General features: G+C 39.3%; 1 protein-coding gene across 1 annotated transcript; it reads right to left on the bottom strand.

The window, feature by feature from the left end:
* Positions 1-1,433: 1,433 nt before the first annotated feature.
* LOC114151682 (alpha-tectorin-like) lies at positions 1,434-19,431 on the bottom strand. Its single transcript, XM_028029028.1, has 24 exons — positions 19,285-19,431; positions 19,142-19,165; positions 15,650-15,765; positions 15,298-15,576; positions 15,097-15,192; positions 14,810-14,975; positions 11,719-12,119; positions 11,056-11,632; positions 10,385-10,968; positions 9,155-9,707; positions 8,462-9,060; positions 7,627-7,781; positions 6,669-7,069; positions 6,353-6,549; positions 4,200-4,595; positions 3,833-4,116; positions 3,470-3,744; positions 3,243-3,362; positions 2,881-3,065; positions 2,632-2,792; positions 2,206-2,457; positions 1,958-2,117; positions 1,755-1,860; positions 1,434-1,653 (listed from the first exon to the last, which is right to left on the bottom strand). The coding sequence occupies exons 1-24, from the start codon at positions 19,325-19,327 to the stop codon at positions 1,559-1,561; spliced, it is 6,225 nt and encodes a 2,074-aa protein (XP_027884829.1). The 5' UTR covers positions 19,328-19,431; the 3' UTR covers positions 1,434-1,558.
* Between the last annotated feature and the right edge of the window lie 4,965 nt (positions 19,432-24,396).

The raw sequence follows: 24,396 nt of genomic DNA, 5'->3' as shown, positions 1-24,396 counted from the left end.
ATGGTGTTTTACTCAACATTTCATGTCCAATGTTGCCATTTGGATCTTAATTATCTGCTACGGACCCTGTAGATGTTTGAGGCTAATTGTGTCAACGCAACCAGTTTGGCGGCTAAAACTTTAGATTTTGTTAGTATGTGGTTATAGGAACTAAAGTTGGTCCCCTGGTGATGCACTGATAGTTAGCTACCTAGATTAAGCAGACAGACATACTGCATAAATATCATGTTTGTTTTTTTAAAATTCATTCCCAGGGACTGGATTTTGTGATGCTTATATTTATGTCACTTTGGCTTTGCTCTACCGCCATCTCGTGGCTGAAGAGCAGATCTTAACACACTGAGTTTTAACATGGGAAACCTATACAATATAATAATTATGTCTGCTATTAAAGATTTTAGGAAGAAATATCAGGTTTAATTACAGATGAAGCTAAAATACAGCAAACTTTATGAACTAACAGGCAAAATTCAATATTAAGCAGAAAAATAATTCAACATGAAACCAAAAATCATTTCTCACACTCTATGGTAAATGTTACCATTTGTTGTGTCTGAAATGTTAGCAGGCTCATTTAAAAGGTAATTTAGAAAAGGCTAAAAAGAAAAAAGTTGGATAATTGGACAAACTTTGCAGTGTTTGTATCTGTGAAGGACAGAGGATCAGTAGCAAACTCCAGCCCATGACGGCCAACCACCTTCCCCTCTTTCCCTAATGGACTGACTGAGCTCTTCGGTCGACAGGAAACACTTCCAGAAATCATTGAAGCCATTTTCAATCTCTTAGCTCATCTCAACAAATACCTAGAATCACCAGCCTTTGGAGTTCCATTCCCAAAATTATAAAACCCACTTCCTCTGCACACTTTACCTCAGATTACAAATGTTCTTTTTTTAAATGTCACGTATTTTACACTCCTAACAGTGTAAACAAATATCCTTTGCAATATAGCATGCAATGGAGTTTGAGTTTCCTCTCAGCAGTTGAGGAATTAGCGGAAGGTTTGTTGCATTGCGCTAACGTACGCTGGTCTGTTTTTCAACGTCCTTTAGCTTTGGGTGAGCCTGGACATTGATTATATTCCCGCAATATCTTAACTTCATAATATATTGTTTGCAGACAGGTCATAAACTGTCCCATAAAAACAAATTAAGATTCTTGACAGTAAAATATAACATAGAACAAGTCAACAGGCTTTTATCAACAGCATAAAGCATGAAAGGACAATGACCAAATTAATTTAAATTCTTTATTAATCCCTTCTGAAATTGAGTACATATATACCACTTTATTTATTTATATGTATGTATTTTACAATCAATGGTGTTAGCAACAATTAATGATTAAAACAATTCCACAGAAGAAACAAAAACCTGAACATTACATTAATCCCACAAATGGTCTAAAGCACAACGGTGCTCCAGATTTAAAAAAAAAAAGTACTTCTTTTTCTTGCCTAATTACGAGTACCAACAAAAATCCAGAAAACACCTTTTACCAACATAAATCATAGGTGACATCATTTGAATAGATTTTAAAGTGTGATTATTCTTTCATCTCATTTGACCAGAATTCTGGTCATCAGCAAACTGACAATCAGGGAAACAACTGAAGTCAGATGACTTGAAGCACCGTTTCTTTGGATTAGTCCACCTGTGTAAAAAAGAGAGGTGAATAAATTTTGTCAAACAATCATATTGTTTTGTCAAATAATAGCTGTCTGTTTAAAAATCAATAGAATAACAGAATTTTACCAGTGTTCGGTTGTGCCCCGAGTACCAGTGGTCCAATTGACAGAGCTGCAGAGTCATGATAAGATGCATCCCTCCTGAATTGGGTGTGGTGAACCAGATAACAGTGCTGTAAAAAAATAACACAGTGATATTAGAAGCTTCTGGAAGTTTACAACTTAATCATACATGATAGAACTGTACCACAAACACACAATAAAACTTACAGCTCTGCAGTTGTTGTTTCTCAACAGACACAAGTGGACACTGCAGTGCAAGTAAATCTGTGTGTGGTTGGTGAAGGTGAACATCCTGAAGGAGAAACGAGACACAGTGGAGACACCGTTCTGAATCACCTCTACGGTTCCATCATCTGGATTAGGACACCTGTGAAGCAGAAGCAGATGCATCAGTTAGACTGACAGCAAGAAGACCCTGCATTAAATTATAAAGTCAACAAGATGGTGTCACTTGCTGCGAAGCAATGAGATCCCAGCGGACAGGGTAGTTTGCTTGGTTGACTGGCGTGGCCCAACAAGAGTCCAGAACTGTGGCAAATTGGCTCTGATCCACCCCCTCTGTTCGCACCTCTAAGTAAAACATTTCATCAAGATCCAGTTCTATGTTTCCATTAGTGCTCAAGGGGAAGTGGAAGCCTTCATCCTCATAGGGGATCATCCTCACACTATACGATCCAGTGCCAACAGGAAGCTTCTTCCTCAGAATGCTGCAGAAGAAACATTTAAGGTGACCAACCAGTTAAATACATCTGATAGGCTGGCTAAACTAGTCTAATCTGTTTAGAGGATTCAATTATAGATAATGAGCAATTGATTAAGATATAGAAGTAGAACTGGACATAATGGTCAAAGGAACCACAGGGAGAAAATGGTATGATCACCTCTCCAAAGGGTTGATGCCCACAGCCATTGACAGAGCCTGAGCCAGAGGGTAAACACAGGAGAAATCCAGATGAAGATTCCTCTCATGGCTGATCAAACCTCCATGAGGATCCACATGCCCTTGAATAGTGTTCTCATACATGAAGTGAGTTCCATTGCTCTAAACAGTGAAATGACAGAATGCTATCAATCAAGTTAAGTAACATATTGGACGCTTTAAAGAAGATGTTCCAATTCATGAACGTTACCCTAAGAACTGTCCCACACAGATGTTCGTCATTGTCAAAATGGAAGATGAGTCGTCCGTCCTGGAGAGTCCCGTTGCAAGAGCTGTCATGGAGATGGAGAGCACTGGAGTGGAAGCCCGCTTCAAACAGCTGGCAGCGAGATACTGACATGGTGCCAGAACTGCTGGAGCATTCAATGTTTGAGTCTGCTCACCAGAGGGAGAAACATATTTAGAGGTTTTGTGACCAACTAAACCAACTGATGCAGTAAAACTAAGACTATGCTTCAAACATGAACACCAACAGTAAAGCACCAGTGAACAAATCATGTTTGGAACGTGACTATCATTACAGTTCTTCATATGAAAAGGTGTTGCACTTACCGTAGCTCTCATTGTTGGGTCGATGATGTTGCTCGTCACAGAAGCAGCCGTACACACCATTTTTCTTACCACACCACTCATACTCTGCACAGTCCAGCTGTTCACAGGGGTCAGTCTCAGCTGAATCAAATACATCAGAAAAGGCCAAGAAAGTTTCAAAACAAACATTGCATAAAATCAATTAATAACTCATTGTTGTGACAATTTATTGAGCAAAACAAGCATACCACAATGCAAAGGAGAGCGCCAGTTGGGGATGCTAAGGCCCAAATTAGTGCAGGTTTTCTCATAAGCAGAGACAGCAGAACACAGCATGCCATTGGCTGGCGTGTAGAGGCAGAGATCGTAAACACAGGAAGTGAAAAATGGTTGGGGGTTTGAATGCAGGTGACAAGAACTGAATGGGCCACTGGTGTTGGTGATGACTCTGCAGAGTTCTGTGTATTCTTCTATGAAACGGCAGTCACTTAGTCCATCACTTCTCTCATCAGTGGATCCACATCTAGAAAAGTTTTTGGATATAGAAAATTTAGAGAAATTTTTGTAGAAATGTTTGAAATTGTTGAGACTTTTAGGGTAACTGTAATCACCCTTCTTGGCTTGTCTCTGATTTCCAGCTGTGGCCAAACTGGTTGTCGTTTTCCGCCAATGTACCATTGGGCAAAACTTTGTCATCATTGGGATCACCATTGAAGTTCCCACACATTCCACTGACTCTGTTCTGGTAGTTGTGACCCATCCTGGCCAGTAAAGTACTAGAGCCATCAAACTGGACTACGACATCAGCAGCATCAAAAACTATGTAACTTCCCTGCCTCATCACCTGACCAAAATTTCCTACAGTGGTGGGAAGAGAAACCTCTGCTCCATTTACCTGTTATGATGAGAGTTCATAGAGTAAGACCAAAGGTTTTAAAACAATAACTGTTTTTATTGTGAACTTAAAATAAAGTTTACCTTGACTCTCTTGTTCGGTCCGAGTCTGACATGAGCACTCTCTGGATGATTTGAGAGGAATATATCAACTGATGACACGAAAGACACAAAGTTGTTTCCTCTGTGCTTGTTCGTGGCCACGACTTTGTACTGAGTTTCATTGTTGCTGTGGTTCAAACTCTCAGTGATGACGTAAGAGCATGATCCCTGAAAATGAGCTAGGGCTCCATCGAAGGTGATGTAGTGTGGGTCACCCCATACAGTACAGGTAGACATGGTGTCATAACAGCCTAGCTGCCCCCCTCTGATGGTGCACTCTTGTGTAGGAGTGCATGATGAGGGACTGCAGATCAGGACATTGGGTGCACGACATTCACACTGTTGGGAGCAACTGTCTGTCCAGAAGGACTCATCGGCCTGCAAGGTAAGAGAAAAGTTTAAATATCAGGCTTTCTGACAACATTAAGGAGAAATTAAGCTTGAGGTAAGATGGCACAATTGGTTGTATTACTTGTATCATAAAAATTATTAGACAACATTAGTGCAGTCATCCCCTTGCCATGGACCGGTGACCTGTCCAGGGTGTACCCCAGTTCTCACCTGTTGACCACTGGAGACAGGCACCAGCAGCCTTGGTGACCCTACTGGGGATAAGTGTGTAAAGGGGATGGACGGACCGACGGACGGATGGTGAAGTCATATTGCATAAATTAGAATATGTGTTCTAATAAGGCTCATTTGTCAGATTTAAAGTACACTACACTGCCAAAAGTATTTGTTCACCACAATCTGATGGATCAGTCTGTGTTTAGCGGTTGCCAGGAGAATAATACTTGTCTGACTACATTGTGCCAAGTGTAAAGTTTGGTGGAGGGAGAATTATGGCGTGGGGTAGTTTTTCAGGAGCTGGGCTCCACCCCTTAGTTCCAGGAAAGGAACTCTGAAAGCTTCAGCATACCAAGACATTTTGGACAATTCCCTGCTCCCAACTTTGTGGGAACAGTTTGGAGCCTCTTCCAACATGACTGTGCACCAGAGCACAAAGTAACATCCGTAAAGACATGGACGATATGTCAAAAATCCCCATAAAGACACTCTTAAACCTTATTGCCACTCTTAGGACTTGAAGCCCTTCTAACCTATGGTTTTTTACTCTGTTCATTGTCCGGCAGGGTCACATTGATCCCAGTCCATTGCAGGGTAACACAGAGACAGACAGGAGAAACAACTCCTCCTGCACACACTGACACCTAATGAGAATTTAGAGATAAACAGTCCTGTTTTTGCACTGTGGAGGAAGCCAGAGTACCTGGAGAGAACCCATACATGCACATGGATAACATTCAAACTCCATACAGAAAGACCCCAGGCCAGGATTTGAACCCTGGATCTTCATGCTGCAAAGCAACAGTGCTACCAATGGTCCCTCTGTGCAGCCCGAGAAATTTCCAAACTGAGTGCCAGTGTGTTACATGATCTCTATGACTTATTCTCAAATGTAACTCCGAAGCACGTAACACCCAAATAGTTACAGGGCAATTAAGATAAATTCACTACTGCCAATACTTCCCAAAAATGAATGGAAATGGACTGAAATTTAGCACTTTTCTAGTCATAGACGCAACTCAAAACATTTTAAAACATGGCAACATTCACCCAATTAGACTCATAAATGTGCACACTGATTTGCAACTAATAAAAAATTACTGTTGTTCCACATTATGCCATGCTATTTGGTGAAGTGCATCAGTCTCTTCAATGTTGTATTTCTTGGAAAACTATAGCTTACCATTGTATTAATGGCTGCTTCAGAAAATTTCTGAAGGGTACAATTGCTAGACATGCCTATAATGTTTATAAATGGACACTAGTTTGAACAATATTTGTTAATTTACCAAAATACAGTGAAAGTGAAAGAACTTGATGCTTTCAAATGAGTAAAAATTGTATCCAAGGATGAAATAGATTTGTGGAGTTCCACAGATCTCTTCTTGATATTTTGGCTGATTCTTTATTTTGTTATGTCAAACCAGAAGTCATTATATTTAAGTTGTTGCCTTGAAATGCAACAAATCACATTACCTTCAATATGTCAACACCTCACAGAAGTGTTTTTAGGACTTCAACCTTCAGAGCTAACTTGATGAAGAATAAAGTGAAATGAAATGACCTACATTGAAGTAGAAGCCATCATGCTGACAGCCACAGCTCTCCACAGGGACACAGCTTGTTCCACTCCTGGAAAACCCTTCATTACAAAAACATCCCTCAGAGCAAACATGGTCACAGGCAGCATCAATGCTGCTGGCACAGGTGTTGCCACAGTCTGTTCCACACAGCTCATAATGGCTGTTGGCTGGGCAGACCATTCCTTTACAGGTGAGGGAAAAAAGGATGACATGTTGATTAAAACAAGTAAAAACAAGATACTTTTGAGGAAAAAACTTGTTTGATTGATTACTTTAATAGCACATTGCCTTCCATACTCACTGCAAGTGGTGTTTTGTCTCCAAGGGTAGATCCGGACATTAGCAGACTGACAGGCACTGACGTATGTCTCTAGAGCCCTGCACAGGAGATCACTGCCTCGATTTCCCGACACGCAGACATCAAAGACGCAGTCACTGAAATATGGTGCTGGATCCACCTCTTCGTGGCAGAAGCTGAATGGGCCATCAGCTGCCCGGATCACCTCACACTGGGCCCTGGCAGATCGGTCATCGTTGCATTGTGCGCATGAAGAGCCACAGCCGTCACTACAGGTGTGGTTCCCAGGAACCTTCCAAGCTGCCCCAAAAGCATCTGCTGAGTTGGATGATGCTCCACTTGGAGTGTGGAAATCATCATTTGGATTTCCATTGAAGTTTCCACAAAGTCCACACATGTTTCCTCTGAAGAAGATGAAATAGACTGAATCAAATTTCATACAACTGAATAATGATGAGACAGACCCAATCATAGGCAGGAAAACACAAAATATTCTAAAAGTATTGAAAATAAATAGGACAAACTATGTTTGAATTGGTATTTTCAGTAGCAAACTAGCTAGCTACATTGGTAAAATGTATTAAACTTGTTAGGTTGCTGGCTAAAGCTCTGGAATATTATTACCAAGCTAGTTAGCAACATTCAAAGCTAAGGTTGTGAGCTTCTGAATATAGCCAAGTAAAAGTTTTTCAAATAAGATCAAATTTGATCAGATATACTTCCCCCTAATTGGGACGTTTTTAAGCAGTAGCAGGGTGGCATACAGAAAAAAAACTAATATAATCTTCAAAACTAAAGTACAAAATATAATGTACATTTTACAATAAAACTGTTATTTAAGATTGTACATACATCTAATGATGATATACTCTTTAAACAGTCCTAAATGTGCATAAAATTGAGCAAAATGAAATTGAACATAATATGAGACTTAAGTTCTGTGAAAGAGCAGATAGGCTACCTGTAGTCTGGAGATACAGAAATGGACACTGTGCTACTTCCATCATACATGACACTCAGTCCAAAGTCTGCTTTGACGAATGTTTGGGATCCACTTCCAAAAATAGACAGGCTTGCATTGAAGACCACGGGCAGGTTTCTTGTGATTCCATTCACCTGCGAAAAGGAATGTATTTCATGGAGGATGTCCATTAATTGCATCCTTTACGTATGTACCTGATGCAATCAAGTACATACATAAAGTATGTATGTAGGCCTCTGCTCTGCAGTCGCTATGTGGCCGGTAAATTGTTTGTCAATTAAGGTCCTCAATTGTGGGAGGCGCTTCTGATTGCGTGGCCACCTGGATTGCTTATAAGTAGCACCATTCCACTCATGAGATGTTGGCCGACGCAAGAACCAGGCGCAGACGACCCGGAGATTCAGGCCTAGCCGAGATCCAGACTCCGAGTCGGCGCACGCAGATCGCTTGACATGTTGTGGGAGCTGAGACCTGTGGGGCTCAACCGGATCCATGACTGGGGAAGGACCAGGCTGAGGGAGCGTTGATTTATCATGTCTTGGACTGCCGCCCATTGTTCCCCTAGTTAGTTGTTGATTTTAATAAATGCCTCTGTAGGCCTAAAAGGTTTCTGGTTGCAGTATCCTCCCTATTTTTTGTTGTGGCCATCCAAGCCGGGCCGTAACACATACATTCAAGAATTGAACAGTTTATGGGGTTGTGCCAAGAAGAAATGTTTTGCATTTTAAAAAGAACTTTGCAAAAGTAATTTCCAATCTACTTCATACAGTTTAATAATCAGCAGCACTCTTTTGTCAGGGAAAGGTTGACTTACCTCCACGGTACCCCTCTTGCCTCTCGACATACGCACTTGATAGCCAAAGATATCAACAAAAACTTCAGCCGTGATAGAAACTGGCAGTCCAAACCACGGTTCATTCTTTGCTTTCACAGAAAACTGGTGAAGGTCCACAGTGTTATTGCAAACTGTTGCCAGAACATAGCGGCAGGTTCCCTGGAAGTCATAGGCCTTGCCATCAAAGGTCAGGTAGTGCGGGTCTCCAGAGGCAGAGCAGGTGCCATGGGAGTTGGGATGGCAGCCAAACTCACCCCCCACAACATGGCAGGACTCCTGAGGTCCACATGAATTTGGGGAACATTGGACTACACCAGTTACACCATTACAGGTGCAAAAGCTCTGACATTCTTCTCCATCCCAGAACTGTTCTCCAGCTTGCCGATATCGTCCATCATGAAAGCATCCACAGGATGTTGGAGGCACACACTGGTTACCATTGAGGACAAACCCATCATTACACTGGCACCCCTCCTGGCACTGAGTGTCACAGGTGAAGGGGAAGGAGAGGCTGGGGCAGGAAGACGGACATGAACTTCCACAGAGTTCATAATGACTGTTTGATGGACAGGTTAGTTCTGTTGGGGGGAACAAAAGGGGAAAGAAGTAAAAGGTGATTGTGAATGTGTTCATTTCAAAGGCATCTCTATCAAATGTGGTTCTACAACTTACCACAGCCAGTTGCATTCCTCCACTGTCCCAGGGACACACCGTAATGTTGACACATCAGTGCATAATCTCGGAGGACCTCACACAGCGTTGATGCTGGATCTCTGGAGCCTTGGAGGATTTCTACACATGCATCTACCTGCTGCCATGGGTTCACTGCAGCCCAGCATGATCTAAATGGTCCAATGTGTGAAGTAAGAACTCCACAGTACTCACTGGAATTGAAATTAGTTGTAGAGTTATGAGGTCTGCTTTCCACACAGTGATTTGCCAGAGAGCCATCTCGCCAACTGTCCCCAAACATCTGGGAGTCACTGACTAGAGTACCATTGGGTGTACGGAAATCGTCATTCTGGTCAGCATTGTAGTTTCCACAAAGTCCACCTAATAAACCACTGTAGACACCTGGTGCAGTGAGACGCACAAAATGAGGCCAGACAGTCTGCAGAGTTACACCAAAGGCTGTGCGAAGGATGACACTGTGAGTGCTGCTTTGGAAGATACGGATTCTGTTGGATCCAGAGCTGAATGGCAGTCTGGTCAGTTGGCCATCAATCTTTAACAAATTAAAACAAAAAACTTTTAGAAGTTTCGGCACAGGTTTGCAAAACACTTGAAATGTGTGGAGAAATCCTCAAAAACATTCAAGTCATATACTTAAAAAAAGATTTCAATGTAATAATTGTCTGTGGATATAGTATGAATAATTTATTCACCACAACAGGTGAAGATCATTGATTCAATTGCTAATAAGATGTTACTAATCTTTTTCTCCTTTACTTATGAAAGATAAGTCTACACAGGATAATCTTTCCATATGCCCAAACCAATATGTTACTTGAGGCGCACTAAGTTTCATTGTTAGTTACACTTAGGACCTAAGACCTTATTTATTCCTCTTTATCAGCATCTATTTTTGCACAGGCTACCAATCTTTAACACTGAATATTACAGTTTTAGTTAAATGAATTTTTCAAAGGTTGCTAGCAAAGTGAGTTTGGCTGCACTAAAATACAAGTTATCTAACTACTGCACTAAAGGGATGGAAGTTATTAATAATAAACCCGGGCTCTGGTAATTATGCATTACATGCAGTCAAAAATCTAAAACATATGCTGTTTTCAAAATTTATTTAGTGTGTGAACATTAGTTGTCTAACTTCATTAACTTAAAAAACAGATGCTACTCTTAATTTCATGTTGTTTTATATGTAGAAATGTATTTGTCACTCACCTTCACAGTGCTTGTACTTGCCATCTCAATAGCAACTTGTGTTCCCTCTGCCTCAAACTTTAGGACATTGGAGAAACCCTGAGACCCCTGTGGAACTTTTTCCACAGTAATCATGAAGTGTGTGCGATCAGAGGATCCCATAACTTTGGCAAGGGTCAGGCGACATGCTCCTGGGTACTGGTACATCACTCCATCAAATGTATTATATGATCCTAGTCCTCTTATCCAACATGTTGCAAAGCTGTTTGGTGTGCAACCTCTTACTCCATCCTCCACCCTGCAGGACTCATGTTGGCCACAGCTGTGAGAGCTGCAAGTCATGGAGCCATAGCTGCATGTACAGCGCCTCCCACAGTCTGCATCCAGTATGACAGTTTCTCCTGAGCGGTAGTAGTGACCCTCAAAGCTGCAGCCACAGTCAGAATGAGGGACACAGACCCCTCCACTCAGGAGGTAGCCTGAATTGCAGACACAGCTCTCTTGATTCGGGAGGGGGCAGTTGTTGGTGGAATTGGGGTTGACACATGTAGATGGACATCCTGTACCCTGGGCCTCATAGTGGCTATTGGCTGGGCAGGGGATTTCTAAACACAAGAAACATTTATTCTCAAACTCTCAATATTTAACATCACTTATATTTCAAAATAATTGTGACTGACTGGCAGACATACCACAGAAGCCAGAACGCCGCCAGCTTTGTGGCTGGATCCCATTTTGTTGACACTGACTTGAGTAGACATTTAGGGCTTGGCACAGAATGGGTTGATACCCTCCACTGACACAGAGATCATACACACAGCTATCCACAAAAGATCTTGGAGCGAGTTGTTGATGGCATGCAGCAAACGGTCCAGTGATGTTCTCAAGAATACCACAGTGGGCAGAGTTTCTGTACAGTGCTGTCTGAGCTGCTGTGCAGCCAGCACAGGCCAGACCTGAACACTGAGGATCACAGCCAGGCTCATCATCACCAGCAGCTTTCCAGCTGTTGGCAAAAACCACATCAGAGCTCACCACTTCACCCTGACGGGTTCGAAAGTCATCCTCAGGGCGATTGTTGAAGTTTCCACAGAGTCCACATGTGCTATTTTGGTAAGTGTAGGGCAAACTGATTCGGACATATAAAAACCTGTCATAAGAAACCATCAGGCCAAAGTCAGTGCTGACGATCACAGAGAAACCTGACTGATAAACCTGGATAGAGCCGTTTCTGAGGAAAAACGGAGTTGATACAAAGCTTCCATTGACCTGTAAGGATGGCAACAAAAATTACAAATTTAAACAAAACACAAGATGCAGGGTCTATATTACAGAACGTAAGAGGGTCCTTTTACCTTGGCCTGACTTTGATGTCCTTTAACCAGCTCGATATTTTCATCATAAACAAAGACTTTGACCAGTACTGTCCATGAAACGTGAGTGCTACCCTGATGCCCGTTCTTCCCCTCCACTCTGTAGTAGGGCAGTCCGTTCTGACACTGCTCTGACAGAACGTAAGTGCATGTGCCTTGGAAGTGAAACACTGAGTTGTCAAAGGTGTAGTAATGTGGATCTCCACTGACGGTGCAGGTTTGTCTTTGCACAGTCTGGCAGGAGTACTGAAAGGCAGCTGGCCGACAGATTTGGGAGAAGGAGCAGGGATTGTTGGAGCATTGCAACCCTGCTCTGGTGCAGGTGCATTTCTGTGCACAGGTGCTGTCACTCCAGAAAGAGTCACCAAGTTGAACAGGTTGACCTTTAAACAAAGAAAGAACAGGAGTCATTTTAAGGCTCTTGTAATGATAAATTTGTTTGGGGTGGTGTTTCTAGCATCGCATTTAGAATGATCTAAATAATGAAGGGATTAAAGAGAAAGAATTGAACTATTGGTGTGGGGTCAGGAGTAGTCCTTGAGAGGGGATGAGTTGAACTCAGCCTAGGTGTCTAATGTCTTTTGTGTTCTGGGCATTTTCTGAATGTTAGGGCAGGAGTAGCTTTTCTTTTGGGATAGGCTGGGGGGACAGCTTTGCGTAGGGGACAGGCGTTGTTTGGGCGATTCTGGTTCAGATTCTGATTCCCTATGTTGTTACTGGTATCTAGTGGCTCTGGTTTTGTTTTGAAGCAGTGTCAGGGGGTCTGTGTGGTTTGGATGGATAGTCCTGGGTTGTTTTGGGATGTGATGGACTAGACTTCAGGGGTGTGTTTTTGTGGGGTGTTTTGATTTTTCAGGATTGGTGAAATGCATCTTCACAGTGTGGGATTTGTGTGCAGCTCTTGTTTTGAGACATGCTTTATCCTCCTATGTGTGGTGCTGGTCTGTGGTGACTTGTTTTTTTTTTGTGGTCCCTGGTCGGTGATGTGTGTCTGTGGTTGATGGTTCTGGCTGTGTCCCTCAGGACATATAAGGGTGGTGTTGCTGTCTCTGTGGTTGGCTTGATTTTGTCATTGTTGCTTAGCTGGCCTGGATGTTGGTGGTTCCTGGTCTGAGATGAGGTGCTGCCTCTTTCACAGTGTGTGCTGTGGCTTTTCTGTGGCACAGTGTGATTTGTTGCATTGGGGTCCTTCCTTTAACTGGTGCGGTGGGCATGGAGGTGCATGGTGAGGTGTGTGTGACTGACTGGATGGTGCCGACAGCCTCGATGTGTTTGCCTATGAGGTTGTGCATGTGCTTGTTCTGGCTAGCTGTTAGCTAGCCAGAACCATAGCTACATTACGGTTGGTAAACCTTTTTGGGTCTGATCTATTGGCCAACTCAGTGTTGGCATACGGTGTGTTTCATTGTCTCGATTGGCTGATTCTGGCTATGGTGGGCTAGGGATAGTGGCCGAGAGTTGGTGCCAGTTGCCTTATACATTGTAGCTGCTGGGGCGTGGGGGGGAAACAGGAAGGAGGTGTGGTTGTCATTGCGGTAGAATTCCTGGGGCTCTTTCCTCCAGTGCCAGTAGATATCTGTGGTTATTGAACATTTTATGGAGAAATCTTGTATACACTAGCACGATCACCCCCACACACATACACAAGTGTTTGGATTCAGGTGTGTTTTCAGATTTGTGCTGTAGTTGCCTCTAAATATGTCTTAAATTAGCTTATGCTTTTTGTGATCTTATAGTTGTCAATATGTATGCATGTGTTGTTTGTTGGTATGGTTTCTTGACTTTGCTTTTTTCCCTCTTTCTACAAGTGCAGAAACAGACTTCTAGGGTGTTGACATATATTCTCTCAATGCTTCTTTCTCTCTTATATCCATCTATTTCTTTCTATTTAAAACATTTCCACTTTATTAGGTACACCTTGTTAGTACCCTGTTGGACCCCCTTTTGTCTTCAGAACTGCCTTAATAATTTGTGCCATAGATTGTACAAGGTACTGGAAACATTCTTCAGAGAGTCTGGTCCATACTGACATGATAGCATCACTCAGTTGCTGCAGATTTGTCGACTGCGCATCCATGATTTGAATCTCCTGTTCCACCACATCCCAAAGGTTTTCTATTGGATTGAGATCTGGTGACTGTGGAGGCCATTCTGAGGTGATTCGCGCTTTGTGACATGGCGCATTATCCTGCTGGAATTAGTCATCAGAAGATGGGTGCACTGTGGTCATAAAGGAATGAACATTGACAGAAATAATACTCATTTAGGCTGTGGCATTGACACAATGCTTAATTGGTACTAATGGGTCCAAAGTGTGCCAGGAAAATATCCCCCACACTACTACACTACCACCAGCAGCCTGAACTGTTGATACAATCTATGCTTTCATGTTGTTGACACCAAATTCTGACCCTACCATCCAAATGTCGCAGCAGAAATCGAGACTCATCAGACCAAGCGACATTTTTCCAATCCTCTTTGGTCCAATTTTGGTGAGAATGTGTGAATTTTAGCCTCTGTTTCCTGTTCCTAGCTGACAGGCGTGGCACCCAATGTGGTCTTGTGCTGCTGTAGCCCATCCACCTCAAGATTCGACATGTTGTGCGTTCAGAGATGCTCTTCTGCATACCTCGGTTGTAACAAGTGGCTATTTGAGTTACTGTTGCTGTTCTATCAGCTCCAACCAGTCTGGCCATTCTCCTCTGACCTTTGGAATCAACAAGGCATTTGAGCCCACAGAACTGCCACTCACTGGGTATTTTCTCTTTTTTGGACCATTCTCTGTAAACCTTAGAGATGGTTGTGTGTGAAAATCCCAGTATATCAGCAGTTTCTGAAATACTCAGAACTGGAGTATGGCACCAATCACCTTTCTTCCACATTCTGATGCTTGGTTTGAACTGTAGCAGACATCTTAGCCATGACTACATGCCTAAAGCCATTGAGTTGCTGCCATGTGATTGGTTGATTCAACATTTGCGTTAATGAGCAAAGTAGATTGGAGTTGTAACTTATTTTCCTGATACATGTGCCCATTGTTATAAAAAGGTACGCTATGTGACTGTGTTCTTACCACTGAAACTGCAACCTATTGAACCATGATCGACACGGAAGGCCCAGCGACCGGGTACGTTGACGTTGCTGTTGAGACGAAAAGCTGAGTTAGGTCCTGTTGCGGTACTGGAGAATGATCCAGGGATGGTGAAGTGGTGAGAGGAACTGATTGTATCATATCCAGCCTGGAAATTGAATGTGCACAGATGAATAAACTTGTTTATATTTCAGGGAAACATACATTTGCTGGACCAAGACAAGGCAAATAAAACATTTATGTTATAGTTTAGTATATGAATATCTAACCTGTACAGACATTGACGTGGAGGCTATTGACCCATAATTCATCAGCACAAATGAATATTGGCCATTGGTAGTCAAGACTGCCTGAAAGGTTGTTTGCTGGGAAAAATAAGTGTATTTATTGGGGATTCATTTTCAGTTTATACAAAAGTTGTTTTATTTGTAGATCAAATAGGTTTCAGTAGTCAAAAACAGATCACTTACTGTCCCACTTGTTGGATAATAGGCAACTTCATGCCATGTTGCTATGAAGATCCAGTTGGCCTGAAAGTTAAGACCTGGGAAGTATCTATTGATGTCCTGTGTAACTCGTTGGAGAAGAGAGCCACTATTGTACTGAACATAGTAGATATTACCATTGTCTCTGTTGTCTAAATCAGTCCAGAACAGAGCAATGATGTCTCTGCTTCCATACATCGGAAATTGTTGAGGAGTATAACTACGCCATGGTGCATCAAAGGTCAGATGTCCGTTGTCATTCACCTGAAAAAAATAATAAATTAGGTGCAACTATTTATACTATTTTGTAAACATTTACAAAAGTGAGGCAACATACATAAATCTGAGAGTAAAACTGGCCAAAATAGTTAAAGGTTTGTTGGAGTGGAATTCTAGGTGAGCTTCCATCATCTGTTCCAGAGCTTATTGTTCCACCAACTGGGTAGAGGGGTCCTAGAAAATACAAGAGGGATCACCTGATTAAATTAAACTCTTTTTCTGGACAACATAATTATGTAACATATCGTTTCTTTATCTAGTTTCTTTGTAACATATAGTTTCCTATCATTCTGCTTCACAATGATAGGAAGAGCCAAAATCGAAGGATCATAAAGTGACTTCGCTATAAGCGCAACGTTCATAACAACGTTCATAACAACGTTCATAACAAAAATGTGTTTTGTACACAGAAACTCCGTCTCTGGGATAGCAACAAGAATATCTGTTAAGTATGTAACATTTCGATAAAGAAAATGTTACATACCTAACAGATATGTAGGTATCTACATACAGTACACACCAAAAGTTTGGACACACCTTTTAATTCAATGAGTTTCCTTTTTTTTCATGACTATTGACATTGTAGATTCACACTGAAGGCATCAAAACTATGAATAACATGTGGAAATATGCACTAAACAAAAAAGTGTAAAACAACTGAAAATACCCCTTATATTCTAGTTTCTTCAGAGTAGCAACCTTTTGCTGTGATTACTGCTTTGCACACACTCTGCATTTTCTTGATGAGCTTCAAGAGGTCGTCACCTGAAATGGTTTTCACTTCATAGTTGTGCCCTGTCAGGTTAATAAGTGGGATTTCTTGCCTTATAAATAGTCATGAAAATAAAGAAAACCCATTGAATTAGAAAGGTGTGTCCAAACTTTTGGTCTGTACTGTATATAATATATATAATAAGGTGAGAGGTTATATTATTACTTTGTTTCACTCTGACTACAAACACCCACAGATATCGTTGAATATCAAATTAAGATTTGATGTTCAATGTATAAAAAAAGACCTGTTTAATTATTATTGATACAAGTTTTCTATCAGTTTTTCTCTCTTATGTATTTAGTAGATTTTCTACATTGATTTTCTTTCTACTTTTTCTCCTTTATGTGTTGGTATGATATTCAGCAGACATATTTTTCCTTTCTTTACTTGCTTTTTTGTGGACGTTATAAAAACAATTGGTCTGGCTGAGAAAAATGCACAGGCACGCCAGGATTGCTGCCCAGAAGGCTATATTTATTGTTGTTGGCACTATAATACTTTATGGCCTGATCTACAAAGATTCCAGTAAATTGCATGAACATGAAGAAAACAATTGTATGTGCAGTAAGTGCAGTCACTTTACAACACCACTGATTACAGGAGCATCAGTGGTGCAGACCGCCCTATTTAAAAGAGAATAATACAATTCATTAAATTAATATATAATGTGGTACAATACAACATTGAACACATTTCACAATCAATCAAAATAAAACTCTCTAAACCACTATATTTAACGCCACACCCTACCACCACACTCCCCACCGGCGCACCCTGTTCGGCTCCATTGGCTCAATGTTATTTCCAATCTTAATGTGACCATTTCAAAATACAAAATATTATTTATATGTCCCAAACATTGCAAAGGAAGGTATGTACATAATAATCTTTTATCTGACAAGTATGCTTCATACGAGCCAGTAAAGGAACTTTACATTATTATTGTCAGGAGTCAGGAGGCATTCGTCAGACATTTCTTACCTGCACAATTTGTGGAAAATGCAGCTGATATAATCTGCATCACATTTTCAGGGCAAAATACACACATTCATGCAGGGCATCAAGACATAACAGTGGTCTGCCGTAAAGTGATGGTGTGCTGGAATTATTCAATAATCCCGCAACTGAAAAATCAGCATAATATTTCTAATTTATTTTGCTATTATTTTTATTTTGTATTGTTCAGATGTTCCAAATAGTTGACAAGCAATGACTGATTTAAAGTGTATTTTTAAAAGGATTACCAAAGTATAATTTTAATAATATACTTAATTAGAATTTTAAGTATATTTTAGAAAAAAAGTGTACCAAAATACATTTTTTAAAACGAGCATTAGAAGCATGTTTTTAAAAATGTATTTATTTTATATTTTTAATATAACCTTATAAGTATATTCACTTTATATCATACTAAAAATGTATTTCAGAAAAATACAGCATATTTAAAATATACTTAAATATATAATTTTTTCACAGGGGAACACAAAAAACTTTATGTATTGTAATTCTCAATTTTGCCACACCAAAAAGCTCCAACACAAGAAATGTCACCTCTGTTTTGTTTATGTCAGAGAGCTTGACAGACAGACACACTGACACATCATGTGATGTGTAACACTGAGCATGAAACCTCCCTTGAGAAATAAAGGGGTTATTATGTGTGGGCATTATGTATTCTGCCACAAGAGGGAGCTCTTATGCAGCATTATCTGAAGCTGCTCCAACCAGCTGCAGGACACCTGTTAGAGTCTGCAGCATCACTTTGTTTCCCAATTGACTACTGCAGATACCTTAGGAACCGCAAGTCCCACATTTATGCGAGATGTATCTTCTGTGCTCTGATACAGAGCACAAAGCCAAGCAAAAAATCTCAACTTTGACAGGTGTCTGGCAGCGCAAGAGTTGTCAGTTTCTGCAACGCTTTCGAGGGAGAATGTGAGAAATGCACACATCACAAATGATTGTGCGCTCAGATCAGCCTTATTCTATTTGTCTCTCCTATATGAAGCACTGGAGTCATAACTTAGCGGCACAAATAATGCCATAAAGAGGGAAAGAAGCAGGAAGAAGCAGCAGAATTACAGCTGGGAAAAAAAATGCAGCAGAGCATTATTTTACATGAACTACCGAAGCAACACTGCAGCGTGTTGAAAAAAAGAAAATTGTAAAATGATAAATACAGTAGCAGTAAAGACATAAAATTGATCCCACGTTCAGTCCGCTTCAGGATTTTTGGTTTTACAGTTTCTCTCTGTTTCTTTGGTGCATTTCTCACATATTCGTTCATTTCTAATTTACTCACAGCATTGTGCGAAAGCAAAGCACAAAATTATTTAGAACAAATATACGAAATTGTTCAATCTGGAAAATGTTTTCTGGTAAGAATCCCAAAGAATTGCATAAAATTGACAGATACTGAGAATGGCTTAAGCAATGAATGAAAACTGATTTTTTTCATATTCAATTGTATATTTAATTTTGATTGAAATTATATTTAATTTCAATCAAACACCAAGTAACGGGATGTTTGCACCAGGCTCTGTTTTGTAGGAAAACTATTGCAGCTGTAAAGGAAACAACATGGTCAGGTTACGTACCACAGAACTTCAAACTTATCAGTCTTTATGATCAACTTTTTGGGTTTGTTTTAGTTTTCATGTTTGTTTTTAATTGACGGAAGTAAATTCTAATTATATTAAGCAGCAGGCTAAAAATGTAAACATTTTTTTCTGTATTTTTAAAAACCAACTAATAATATGCTCAACTTTGACCCACCTGAATCTTGAAGACTTACTCCACCTATGAAAATGAACACATTTGGCCAAACATTAACGATTGTTAATATCAACCAAATACATCACTATGCAAAGATTTTTCCACAGATAAGCAGAACGAAGGATGTGATGTAAAATACTCACTTAAGCTCAAAAGCAACACAAGCAAAATGAGTTGACTTGCCATTCTTTAAACCTCCAGACTCAAGCCTACTGATCAAATTACTAAATATATTAAATACGTGTCAGTACAAACTGATAGATTTCAGTTTCATACTAATAGGTATACCTCCTGTACGTCTCATGTTCATGAGGTAAGACAGAAATGTTGCGGCAGAGATTTATTCAGCAACATTTGGCACAGCTCCAAAAAGGGGCTGGATCGTCAAGTTTATTTCGTCATAGTGGCTAATTCTGACATTGAGCCATAACAATGCTCAAGGCTTTGAAACCAACTTTCATAGCCTTGAAAGTTGAAACCAACTTTCATATTCAATGAAAGAATATTGCAATGAATATGCAATATTTATTGCATATCCATTGCATTGAATATGCAATGAAAGACTTAAAAGGGGTCTTGGTTGAACAAATAAAGCAAACAATCCAAAACTGTATATTTATGTCAAAGGTGTTCCAGTATCAATATGTCAATTGAAGCAAGACAATACAAACTGTTTGGTCTCAAGTTTGTCAAAATACATACAAAGATTTGCTTCAATGTTAAGAAGGGTCTAAAGGATTTTTGGGTAACACTTTATTTGAAGGGGTTTGCATAATACCAGTCATAAACATTCATGAAGACTCCTTCATTTTCATGACCATTGTTAGGTCATGTTTATGACAGCACTATGCCAGTTTTATGTACTCTCTTTCCAATAAATTGTTACTGATTTTTTTTTATGAGATACTTTATCTTCCAAACCATTGTTCAGACAAATAAAGATATCGTCATTTAACATTTTATTGTGTGGAGAAGAGTTGCTGTCAACTTGTTTACATTGTTTACAAGATGTCACCTGTTCCTAAATGTAGACGACTGAGACAAAAAACAAGAAATCATTTCCAAAAGTTTAAAATTGAAGGCCTGATTACTTACGAATCTTGCCCCCTTTTTACTTATTACTATTTTTAAGTCATTTTTATTTGTTAAACCATCTATGAATCGTTTGACCATAAGCCAAAGTTACAAAAAGTTGAAAAGATCAACCGTTGTTTATCATTTAGAGCAGTGGTTCTCAAACTTTTTTCAGTGATGTACCCCCTTAAAAATATATTTTTAGTCAAGTACCCCCTGACACGGGCAAAATATTTTTGGAATTAAAAAGAGGTACAGTGCTGTAAAATCACTGTCTGATTTATTAAAGCCAAACAACTTATATCAGTGAACCTGACAAATACATCCATATTGCAAACATTGCATGGTTAAACAAAAACGAAAAACAGAAGACGGTGACCACCAGGAAGGTATAAAACCAGTCAAACCGTTTTATTTTAAAGGATATTGAAACTAAGTACTGAATATAAATTTCAGTGCATGAACACACATTTATATTTTATCGAACTTTTTACAAATTAATTTTTCCCAAGACTTATTATGAGGAGCCTACTGATTTTTTAAAGATATTTTGAAAAGCTTCACGTACCCCCTGCAGTACCTCCACGTACCCCCAGGGGTACACGTACCCCCATTTGAGAACCACTGATTTAGAGAATATAAGTACCAATTTAAATATGAAAAGATGTACACCCAATAAAAATGGTACTTTATACATTTTATTATTGAATTTGTGAAAAATACCAAAGACAGCATGATTAGAAAGGCAAAAAACTGCCAGCTCACAGTTGATCAGCAAATAATCATGTATCTTTTACATTTGATTATATGCATATACTGTATGTATATGCTGACTAACTGCATCTTAACACCTAAAATAAAACTATTTATGTTGGGCTATCTACTGGCTGAAAGAAAATATTTGTTTTTGCCAAAGCAACTCAAGTCTATTTTCTTTTGTTATGTTTCTAAATCACAAATAGCTGTATGACGTTATTAGAGCACACCACAGTTGTAGTTAAGAACCTTTTTGATTTCCATGTGTTTTCCAACATTGGAACGTTTAGAATCCATTCTTTCAGAATCTGTAAACAACTCAAAATGTCAGGCTTCTGGAAAGTATGTACATTTCTAAGCACTCAATACTTGGTTGGGCCTCCTCTTGTATGGATTAATGCATGAATGCACCGTAGCATAGAGGTGATCAGCCTGTGGTACTGCATGGTACTGCGTAGGTGTAATGGAGGCCCAGATTACTTTGATAGCTGCTTTGAGGTAATCTGCCTTGTTGGGTCTGGTGTCTCTCATCTTCTTCTTGACAACAACCCATAGATTTTCTATTGAGTTCAGGTCAGGGGGATTTGATGCCAATCAAGGAAAGGAACCACTTTTACTCATGCTTAACTTTATTGTTATTGCACTTTTTCCTCCATCCCAACCGTCAGCCTTTTATGGGAAAAGCTGCTATAAACTGGAAGGTTGTCCGTCCTCAATAAAAACATCCAACAGTTTCTGCTCATCTCAGATCCTCATGGACTTGATGAGCATAGAAACCAAATTCTGCAACAAGAAAAAACAAAAGTTGTTTTTAAATTGGCCAAGTACTTTTGACTTGATTGTTGATCACATGGCAAAACGTTTGGACACCCCTGCAGTAATCGAGGCAAATGCTGGTAGAACACTGTGTATATATTATACTAGCAACACCTATGCAACAAGGTTACAGCAGATTTTCTTTGTTTACTTTATTTTAAATGTGTTTGTTTTATAGCTGAATTGTACTAAAAGTGTAAAAGATTTTCGTTTTAGATCCACTACATATTGTCTGTAGTCAGAATCCTGCCAATTAGAGTTACAATTACATTTGTAGTACTTAAAACAAATATGACAAAGATGCTACAATGCCGTTTTAAATGTTGATTTAAAGGAGTTTATATTTCTAAGAGGCTCTAGAAACCTGCAGCTAAGAGGCAATCCATTTTATTTACCTAAGCTTAATGGTTACGGCTTACGGCTGAACACAGTTTAAAGAACTTTTCCTGTAAAGTGAAATAATGTGTAAACTAGAAGAACAAAGGCTGAAGAAGCTAGTAAATATTCAATAAACTCTTGGGGAAACAATGTGATTTGCAATCTCGTGTGCGTCATCAGATGGAGCGGTGCTTTAATGTGACAGTGATCCATCATCATCTCCATCTCTCTTCTTTGACTTTTCACTTTCACACACTGCAAAAACACATTTTAATTCATTAAGAAATGTTTTAGATATGGATTAATCAAAATGAGATTAAATGCACTACTTTCCCTTGTGCATTTCAGGACCAATTGATTTTGACTAGCTGTGATATTTGCTTAAGAAATGGAAAAATAATGAACTTTTTAAAGCAGTTTGGACCTTGTGCCTATAAAGGTTATAGTCATTGGTTAATGGTGTGTCAATAAAAGCGTTTCCATTGTAGTTTTGCAAAATACACCAATTTCTATACTGCTGAAAACATTTACTAAAATGATTTTTTTCTGCTAAATCATTGATTTCACAGGATTACTGTAGCATTGCTCAAATTTAGAAAATCCTCTCTAGAGAATCGCAAAAGAATGTTTGTTGAAAGTCGGATGATGTAGACCAGGGGGGTCCAAACTTTTTGTCACATGGGCCAAAATAGTACTGACAGGCCAAGAAAATAAAAATTAAACCAAAATCACGCAAACAAAGTGGTTTAATTTAATTGTTTTTGTAGGTAATGGATGTTATCCATAGAAGACCCAAACAGAAAAAGTATTTTTGCTGCATTAAAAGAAAGAAAATTAGTTTTCAAATTGTTTTGGGCAAAATTGAACAAATTTATCCTCAGTTACAGGAATAGGATTTGGGTAACTCTTTCAAAACGATTTAATAAATTCAATAAAAGCTGATTTGGGTGCAGCAAAGTTTGCTTTTCAGTAAAAGTCTCTGAATCAACATGGTTCTTATCATAAAACCTGGGTTATAAGAACACAAACAGTTTTTATTGTACTTAACATTTTCCATTCTAAGAAAAAATTCTATCGGTAGTAATTTTACACAAATCAACCACCTGTCCTGGACAAGTTCAGTGGATCATTCTTAAATTGGGAACAACAAAAATAAATGCAAGGGCCAAAAATGGCCCCCAGACCGCACTTTGGACAACTCTGATATAAACTGTATATTACTAGTGCCATTCCACTGTCAATAATTCTAGAAAAAGTAGCACTACATTAAAATGTTATAGATGATATAGTTGTACTCAGTGAAATTCTGTACTTTTAAAAAAATGAATATCATTATTTCTCTTTTATGAGTCATTTTTTATTTTAACTTTATTGAAAGTGAGACCACAAATGTTTGCTATTAAGAAAGAGCATACAAAAAAATCTGACTCCATGTTTTTGTTTTATAAATATATTCTGATTTCAATTTATTCCAGGGTGGTGTAAAAGAAAATCTGTATTTTAAAGTAGGAAAAAGACTGTGGCCCTCAAGACTATATGAAAACTGACTAATTTGGCCGCTCTGTAGTATGTTTTGTCTAAAAAAGGCTAAAAATACTTGGTACGATTGTGTGTTTTTGCAGTTTTGTGATATTTGTCTAAGAATTGGAGTTATACTGTGGTTTAGTACAGTTTAGATATTGTGCATTGAAGCTGTGCTGTTGCTCTTGTTACGCGTCTCAGCTGGATTGAAACAACTGTAACAAATGATGTTTATGGATGTCTCTGCTTCTCCTTTCTTCTGAGTGGAAAGCCTGTAAACATGAATAGCTCCAGTGAATGAAGGAACGACCGTCGCCTTCTTCCCCAAACTGTCTGAGGAGCGAGGGGGCGGGGTTCATCATTAGGCCTCCTGGTGAAACGCTGTCGACATTTTGGTTCCTTTTTTTTTCTTTTTGATTTGACATGGTATTTCAGTCAATTTCTTAAAAAAAAAACATATATAATGCATTGCAATACTAATAATTTATGTGGTGGCTTATACTTTTGAACAGATTTTCTTGACTATACAACCAAGTGATGATTAAAATCTCCCACTTTATGGTGTATCACACTCTTAACACAAGTTGCTCAACAAAAGTGCCAAAATTTTAATTCTCTGGGGGTGAAAAAGAAATATGCAGAATCATCCTGGCTCCACCTTCATGATTCTGTATTTGCAACACTGAAATTTTTGAATTTCAAATATCAAA

Source organism: Xiphophorus couchianus, chromosome 10 (genome assembly GCF_001444195.1).
Source record: "Xiphophorus couchianus chromosome 10, X_couchianus-1.0, whole genome shotgun sequence".
Lineage (NCBI taxonomy): Eukaryota > Metazoa > Chordata > Actinopteri > Cyprinodontiformes > Poeciliidae > Xiphophorus > Xiphophorus couchianus.
This window is presented reverse-complemented; position numbering and strand designations above follow the sequence as displayed.

What these genes read in the sequence shown, in the direction of transcription:
- LOC114151682 (XM_028029028.1), bottom strand. Translation starts at nt 19,327, where the DNA reads ATGGCAAGTCAACTCATTTTGCTTGTGTTGCTTTTGAGCTTAA. An exon ending in AGTAAGTCTTCAAGATTCAG is followed by an intron (nt 15,766 to 19,141) that starts GTGGGTCAAAGT and finishes TGTATTTTCTAG; the next exon opens with GACCCCTCTACCCAGTTGGT. An exon ending in CGGGGCACAACCGAACACTG is followed by an intron (nt 1,654 to 1,754) that starts GTAAAATTCTGT and finishes TTTTTTACACAG; the next exon opens with GTGGACTAATCCAAAGAAAC.